Source organism: Amborella trichopoda, chromosome 2, assembly GCF_054954075.1.
Source record: "Amborella trichopoda isolate Santa Cruz 75 chromosome 2, AtrichopodaSantaCruz75HAP2 v2.0, whole genome shotgun sequence".
Classification (NCBI taxonomy): Eukaryota; Viridiplantae; Streptophyta; class Magnoliopsida; order Amborellales; family Amborellaceae; genus Amborella; species Amborella trichopoda.
Window position 1 is genome coordinate 39959510 of NC_142337.1, and position 8393 is coordinate 39967902.

Below are 8393 nucleotides of genomic sequence, written 5' to 3' on the forward strand. Positions count from 1 at the left end.
GCCTACACGACGCAAAACGAAAACATATATCTGATTGGGCAACGGGCTGGGCCTGCTTGCCCCAGGTCCCCATAGGGGCAGTCCAGAATGGGCCAAAGAGGCCCTTGACCGGGCCCTCCCGTAGCAATAGAAGGGTTGCACAGGGTTAGAGAGAATAAAAGAATATATAAAAAAAACGAGGGTTGGGCTGGGATGCGCCAAACCGTGCTGATCCTGTCGTTACCTAGGCCCAGCCCGGGTCTCGGGCTATAGGGCAAGCCACCAGACTCATGGCTACCCCTCCTCAAAATTTGATTCATTATCTTTGAGCATTGTATGTAATCCTGTCAACCCAATTATGGGGCTGATGCATGATATTTTTGGGGAAATTAAGGGAAACTTTTGTTTGCTTCTAAAGGCGAGGGAGATGTAGAAAACAATGTAAAAAAGGAGAAAAGTTAGGTTCAAATAGATGTGGTTCTTTTCTAGGTTTAACCCAAACGTGACATTTTGTTTGTGGTACTGTTTTTCTAACTTTTGTTAATGACTTGTGAATTAAATAAAAAAGAAAATTGTTACCACTTTAATCACTTGATCTCAATCGGTCAGGAATTTTCAACTGATATAAGGCACCCACTTTATGTTTTTATAGTGGGCCCCACCTTTAAATTTGAGCGAAGATGCATTGGGCATCTTATGATAAGGTGAAAATCCATGTTCAATTTTTATTTTAAATTTTTAAATTTTAAAATTGGTATAGATTGAGCAGATATATAAACGCTTGAAAATTTTGAAAGATGATTGTCTATATAACTTGCTGCAAGATAATTTCTTTTAAAAATCAAAATCTTTTTTTTCTTTAGATTCATTTATCTAGAGGACAAGATGATCAATTGTAAGGTTTTCATTTCAAAACATTCTTTTCTAACTGTTTTTTGAGGTGCACCCTACTTCTATGGTATAAGGTTGCAGGGTGTAGTTCATATAAGGTTGCAATTTTAAACAATTGAATTAAGGCACACCTTAAATTTTTATCATAATATAGTTTTGGTATAAAAAATTCTTAGGATGACTTGATAATCTATTTTCATATCCAATTATAAAAACTTAAACTCCAAAAATAGTTCAAATTAAGAAGATCTAGAAACACTTTAAATCTTAAAAATAGACGGTCTAGATAATGTGTTGCAAGATATGCTATTTTAAGGGCTCAAAATCTTCTTTTCTTTTCATATTCATACATCTCTATGTCTAGATAATCAATTAGAAGGTTTTGTAACATCAAAACAACCGTTCTGATGGATTTTTGGGGTGCACCATAATTCTACATTTCATTTTCAGACTGCAACCCTATATAAAATTTTTTCACGGTTGCAACCCCATAAACAAATATTCCACACCTAAAAAGCTTGTAAAAATAATTATTGCAAAGGATATAATTGTAAAGTAAATTAAATACAAAATATTGCAAAAAAAAATAAAAGAAAAATACTAAGTTATCATGTAAATTTATAAATTTAAATTTGACATGATTATGCTAAAAAATGGAAACATAGTAAATGCCATTTTTTGAAATTAAAAAAAACTCCCCATATTTACTTACTTTAGCCGAGGTCCCTTTTCTTTGGTCAAATTTTTTTCCCTAAAATACCTTTACTCCGACAACTCAAGTTCCATACGAAAAATCTATTCATTTTCTATTTTCTTAAAGCCCATAGGGCTATATTCCAAAAAATTTATTTAAGAAGGTGGTCCAACATTTCATGGATTGACTTCGGCTAATGCACTTGTCATAGGTTTGGTCCGGCATTTTATTATTTTTATTATAAAGTTAGTTCTATTTCAAGTACTAGATTTGAGTTTTTTCGAAAATTTTCATTCAACACTTGACATGCAAGACCTAACGAAGGCTATGCAGTCTTATGCTTCAAATATGGTATTTTGGGTAAAACAATTCATAAAAAATGACAGTGTAAAAATTGATAAATATTGAAATTAGTTTTTAGTTCCAAAATTAAGTTATCCATGTAGATTCACATCCCAAACTAAAAAACAGAGGGAAATTGTAGATACCCCTTGACTCAACTTTTTAGGCATTGTCCTCCCTCAATATTTTTTAAATTTCATCATGAACTTCAAAACTATTTATTTTTTAAATTACTTCTAGGTAAAAAAATGATTTTTTTAACTCAAATACCCCATTCAAAAGAATGTTTCTTTGCTATTTTTTATCTAATAAAACCAGTCCGACACACATTACGGCGAAATGACTTTATTGTTATAATAAATCCCGGTTAAAGGGTAAAAGGAGAAGAAGAAGAAGAAGAATAGAAAAGTGTATTTAGAAGTGTTTCTTTTTGCTAAAAAGAATAAGGTCTTTACTTGGCGACAGATAGAAAAAACAATTTGTGGTTTTTTTAAGGTTGCAATCTTAAACAATCCAATTAAGGTTCACCTCCAAATTTATTATAACAACTAATTTTAGTGTAAAAAATTATTTGGATTATCTTAAATTTTATTTTCATATCTAATTATAAAATTTTAAATTTTAAAAATAATTAAAATAATGTAGATCTATAAATATATACAAATATTAAAAATAGACAGTCTAGATAATATCTTGCAAGATGCACTAATTTTGAGATTTTTAAAAAAATGATCGAAAATCATCCACTTTGAAATTTATGTATATTTAAGAAACTTCACATAAAACAAAAAATTAATTACTTCGTACGCAAGTGAGAGACTTAGTAAACTGTTATTTAATTCCCATGAAAGACTCCGCTTTTAAATACCACGTGTTCCGTCTCGAGTTAAGAAGTGGGGAAGGTACTGGGATTTCATGGGAGTAAATTTTATTTTAAAGTTAAATAACCATTTCACAATTTGATTTTATTAAATAACTGAAATGAAAATATATGCTTCTAAATACCTTTCCTTCCTCCAAGCTTCCCACCTTCCCCCTCTCTCAAATTTCCTACTAAATTCTTTGTCTTTTTGTTTGGGAAAATTAGGATTAAATATATACTTTTTGGTATCTCGTTTCTATACAACCTTAAACAATCCAAAGCGCACTAAATTTTATGATAAGATATAATTTTAGTGTAAAGAGTTTTTAGGATTATTTGAAAATTTATTTTTATATTTAATTATAAAAATTTAAATGCAGATCTATAAACATCCAAATACTTAAAATAGATGTTTTAATGCTTTAAATGTCTCGATCTTCGGACTTATGATGAGTCTGTGCGTCTATTTACTGGTGATGCACACTGCTCTTCGTTTATTAAAATTAGTAAGTAATGCCCTTTTCCCTCTGTTTTTCTGAATATTTTTATGTGGGTTTTTGTTTTTAGCACATAGAAAATTGCTTGTCTCTTGCAAGGGCTAGCCCTTCGTTTTGTGGTGCTCGTTTGGTTTCTGGTTTGAGGTTAATTTCTCCTCTGAATCATTCAAAAAAAGAGTGATTTTTCTGCGTTGTGATATGCCAGCTCCAATGGTGGATGAATGTGCTCGCATTTTGAAAGGGATTGCAGAGAGAGAAGCTGCATAGCTATGGAGTCTGTGAAGAACAAGCTCATGGGTCATTTTCTTGCTTGTTTTCTTGAAGCAGCTGAGTTTTACTAGAGCTCTGCTTCAATGATGGATATACCTTCTAGAAATGGGAAGAAACTGCAGGAGAAGCTCTGTACAACCTTGAAAATTTGTTGCCACTTTGTGTTTACGTCAAGGTTCTTTTGGGGTTAGTTTTTATTCCTCATCGTCTGATTGCATGTGTGAAAGTGGTGTCACTTTTTTTTGAATGATAGAAAGTGGGTTCACTTTTAATGGTGGTTTGCTATCCCAAAATAGAAAAAATTTCCGAGAAGCTCTAGTTCTGGAAGAGCAGTCTTTCTTACCAAACTTTTTTGTTTTGAGTTTCTTCACCAGTGTTTTTGAGGGTTCTCCTCCCATTCATGACGCTGGTCTTCGAGGTTACTTGCCTTTTGGGTTTTGAGGCATATTAAATCACCATCACCGTGCTCTAAAGGGTTTACTTCAAAAACAGGAAGAAGTTGCAGAGAAAGCTCTCCGTGGCCTTGAAGATTCACTCTGATGTCCAAACTTTTGTGCGCTTTTGCTTCATGCCATACTCATTTTAGATCTTTCTTTTTGGAAAGCTGAGCTCTGATAGAAGTAATTGAAGAGAGGAGTTTCCTTCTCTAAAAAGATAATAATTTTTAGCTTCTGTAGCCTTCCTTATCTAGGATGTATTCAAAAAGGTTTTCTGGCCCTCTGCTGTGTGTTTACAGAAAAATAGCTTTAATGGCAGACTGACGTTCCAAAAAACAGCCGCCAATTGAAGCATGACAAGGTCCCCAACTCGTAAACTTTAGCTTCAGTTATCGACCTTCTCTCCAATGGGGAAACGCATTCCAGAAATTAAGAAAGAGCCATTGGAAGCAAAACCCATTTGAAGAAGTCCCTGATGAGGACCAGAGATAGAAAAAAATTGCAGAGAGGTGTTGCTCTTACAAATGCTTGAGAGTAAGGAAAGGGAAGGGAAAATGCCCACTGTTTGGTTCACTCTAAAGAGATCGCTCCATTGTAAATCAGAGCCCTCTGAGGTCCATGATCCGAAGTCTAGGCGCCATTTGAGCACAATCCTCACAAGAAAAACAGGGAGATCGGGTTGTTCGAGGTCCATATCAAACCTTAAAGATGTGATTCATGGTAGTAAAAGACACATTGAAAAGCCACCAAGTTGTAGTCCTAGATCAATTGGTAGTAGTGAGTTCCTTAACCCCATTACCCATGAAGTCATTCTTAGCAATTCTAAGTGTGAGCTCAAGATCAGTGGTTTTAATGGCCACACTGACGGCGACTCTACTTTTGTGGGTACATTAAGGCCTGGTACACCTGGTCCAGGAGGACACCATGCCGTAAACTGTAGCCCTTCATTTAGAGGTGGTGCCACTACACCTCCAAGGAAATCACCTGGTTTCTTCTCTGATAGAAATGGCTCCAAATATGGAGGCTCTTCTATTTCCACTGCTATATTTGGCGGGACTGGGTTATCGACATCGGGTCGCAGGTCTTCTCATGAGGCTGATGGCCATTTTTCGAGTGTGACTTGTCACAAGTGTGGGGAGCAGTATGCAAAGTGGGAGGCTTTAGAAACTCATCATCTCTCTAAGCATGCCGGTGAGAAGTACTTCCTCTGCTTTCTCTGTCTTTAGTGTTTGCTTTTCTTGGATTTCAGTTCTGCTTTTTCCCAGATTCGGTAGCTCATAACTTTGTGATTTAGCCTGGGGCCCTTTCTTTGGTCTATTTTTTCGTTTCTCAGTTCTTGGGTCATCAGTAAGTTTTGTTAGTTTATAATCTCTACTGTGGCATTAGCTCCTTTAAATCTGGGGGAATGTATTTGGCTCACCTGGTTATGCAGCCATGGACCTTCATCTTCTGTAAGTTAAGTTTTTTTGGATTTTTGTTTACACTTCGTTGGTGTTTTTGTTCTTTGCAAGCATAAATTCCCCATAGATATCCTTTGGATCTGGCAGAGTATATTGTTATAACTTTTGGCAACAATAGTGTTAAATCTATTGCAATCATTTCTTTGGATGTAATGAATATATCTTTGTTATGCCTCTTTTGCTACTTTGAATGCCTTCTCGTTTGGTTATTGAGACTTATACCTATGTTTTCTTGACATTTCAAAATTCATACCAAGTAACATATCGTGGCGGCGCGAGCCCGTCAGCCTTTTCTTTGTTCGTTACTGTCCTTTGGAATCACTATACTTAAGGCACCCAGGAAGGGGGGAATGCCTGTTTTTATATCTACCATACTTTGGACTTCCTTAAATTATTAATACAATAGTCAAGTTACTCATTCTATAGTTTTTTCTCAAGGTGCTTGCTTGAATCATTTTTGTTGTCCTCCAAATTTAGCAGGTTGACAAGGAGCCTTCATTTTCTGTTTCCACTAATTTGTTATGTATTCAATTTTTTGGATTGCAGTAGCTGCACTATGTGTGCAGATCATGATTAGTCCTTTGATCACCTCTAAAGGTGTCAGTTACTTCCCATCTCTATGTTTGTGTTTGTCATATTTTTCCCTTTTGATGAAATATATTCTCTTGATCAACTTTTTAGGTTTCCATCTCTGTCTAAATAATTGATTTCTGGTGTTTGTTATGCCTGTAGTCAACTCCATTGTAGTTTTTGTGTGATTGTTTATTGAACTGTTAATAACTTTCAAGAAGTGTTCAAGTGTTTAAATGAGTGAATAAAAACTCTTTTAGAATTGCAAAAACTAACCCTAGTCAATTTGACTTGGCAGGATAGTGAGTTATAAAAGTTAAAAAGTACGGTTCATCTGTGTTCTTGTACTCATTTTGAACATTCAAGTCATGATTTATGGTTTAATCACTATCAAAGATGATGATTCTTGTGCTGAATTATTGACATCTCCAATTCATTCACCTCCTTTGAATATATCCTGTTTTTGAGTAGAGAAATAAGAGAAATTTCAGGAATATGAACTTTACTTTTTTTTGGGGGAATAAAGCTCCCTATGGCACATGTTTAATAATATCAAATAAAGAATTAAGCACAAGATATCCTCATTCACAAGTTGCAGCAATATATTTCAGGGATATGAACTTAACAATAACTAGTTGTGCGTTGGAAACCATCGTAACACTAGGTGAACGACACGGTTTTGGTCATATTCTAAAAGTGTTCAACATAGTTTCCGAAAGAGTGACAACATCGGAAGATTGATGTGATTGGGATTATTTTCTGATAGATAATAAGGGAAGAAAAGATTGCAGTTAGCATAGTTCACTGAGGGGATATATGAACTCAATTCAGTTTTTTGCCATGAAGAGAATTAGGATAGAATTTGCTTCACACATGTGGGTTATTTTGCTGTGTGTGCTTATATGATTGTAATGCACTAGAATTCATTGATAATTTCATCTAAGTTTCTTTATGAAGGCCCACCCACCAAATTCAAATTAGATTTCGCAAAGCTTATGTTTCCTCCTGGTTTCCACAGTCACAGAACTAGTAGAAGGCGATTCCTCAAGAAAGATAGTAGAGATAATATGCAGAACAAGCTGGTTAAAGTCTGAGAACAACTGTGGCAGAATAGAGAGGGTCTTGAAGGTCCACAACATGCAAAAGACTCTTGCTCGGTTTGAAGAATATAGAGAGATGGTAAAGATCAAGGCTAGCAAACTTCCCAAGAAACACCCCCGTTGCCTAGCTGATGGAAACGAGCTATTAAGGTTTTATGGCAGCACCATTACCTGTTCACTTGGCATGAATGGCTTTTCAAACCTTTGCAACTCTGAAAAATGCAGTGTTTGCCGTATTATCCGACATGGGTTTTCTACAAAGAAGGAAGGCAAAGGAGGAATAGGAGTCTTCACAACTTCCACAAGTGGAAGGGCTTATGAATCCATTGAGTTATTTGAAGAAAATCCATCTTTAAGGAAGGCTCTACTTGTTTGTAGAGTGATAGCTGGGAGAGTTCACAGGCCTTTGGATAATATGCAGGCATTATCAGGCCAATCTGGGTTCGATTCAGTGGCTGGAAAAGTGGGTCTTTATTCTAACATTGAGGAACTTTATTTGCTCAATCCTAGAGCTTTGCTTCCTTGCTTTGTTGTTATCTGTAAGCCCTGAAAATCCTTTTTATTGTTTTTGGTCATTTTTTGCAGCATGAATGGTTGTTGGGTAGATGTTAGGTTTATTTTGTTGCCTGGTAATGTGCTTAATGGAGTTTCCTCAGGAACCAAAAGCCATCACTAATGGTTTCCTTCTTGTGCATGCAAAGCCAAATGAGTGATTTAGATATTCTGATGAGCTGAAACCTCCTTCACCATCCATGCTGCACTTTTGATTTATTTATGCCGGTTCAAATTGTCTACCTCTTGTCCTTGGGATTCAGCCTAATGCATGTGTACATAGTTATTATAGCCAGCATATTGATATGAAATATGTCCCAACTTTTTTGAAGTATTAATGAAAGGTGTCCCAACTTGATTCAAATCTGGGCAACTTGTGTCTCAGGGGAGAAAAAACTTTCAGTTTGCCTCAGAGAGAGAGAGAGAGGTTTGGTTGTGGACCTGGGGATGGGGTTGGTAGGTATTTATATCAGTTAGTGGAAAATTAAACCGGTCCATCAACAATGGTGGCTTCTGTCGATATTTTCTGCAATCTTTTCATGCAGAAATTTCTTATATCCTCTATTTTGCTCTCTCTGACCAAGGCACTTCCAAAAAGCATTAAAATGATGTCCTTTAGTAAAGCGAGCGCTCCAATCATATTAAATGCAATTCTCTACTTTGTATGCATATTACCTACCCTGATGTCCTTGACTAATGATAACCAGCAAAACCTCTTCACTTTATTAGAAACTAAGAG

The 8393-nt window shown here is 35.5% G+C and overlaps 1 protein-coding gene across 2 annotated transcripts; it reads left to right on the forward strand.

The window, feature by feature from the left end:
- The first annotated feature begins 3249 nt into the window (after positions 1-3249).
- On the forward strand, positions 3250-8018 carry LOC18425453 (uncharacterized). Of its 2 annotated transcripts, none has more exons than XM_020662032.2 (3): positions 3250-3721; positions 3910-5163; positions 7021-8018. In XM_020662032.2, exons 2-3 carry the CDS (start codon positions 4497-4499, stop codon positions 7650-7652), a joined length of 1299 nt encoding a protein of 432 aa, XP_020517691.1. In that variant the 5' UTR covers positions 3250-3721; positions 3910-4496; the 3' UTR covers positions 7653-8018. The 2 variants fall into 2 exon arrangements, with proteins under 2 accessions (XP_020517691.1, XP_088716206.1); XM_088860080.1 differs by having other exon boundaries at positions 3391-3721; positions 4272-5163.
- Positions 8019-8393: the final 375 nt, after the last annotated feature.

Coding starts and splice junctions, on each gene's coding strand:
- LOC18425453 (XM_020662032.2), top strand. CDS start 4,497: ATGCTTGAGAGTAAGGAAAGGGAAGGGAAAATGCCCACTGTTTGGTTC. Junction 5,164..7,020: donor TCATCTCTCTAAGCATGCCG/GTGAGAAGTACT, acceptor TGGTTTCCACAG/TCACAGAACTAGTAGAAGGC.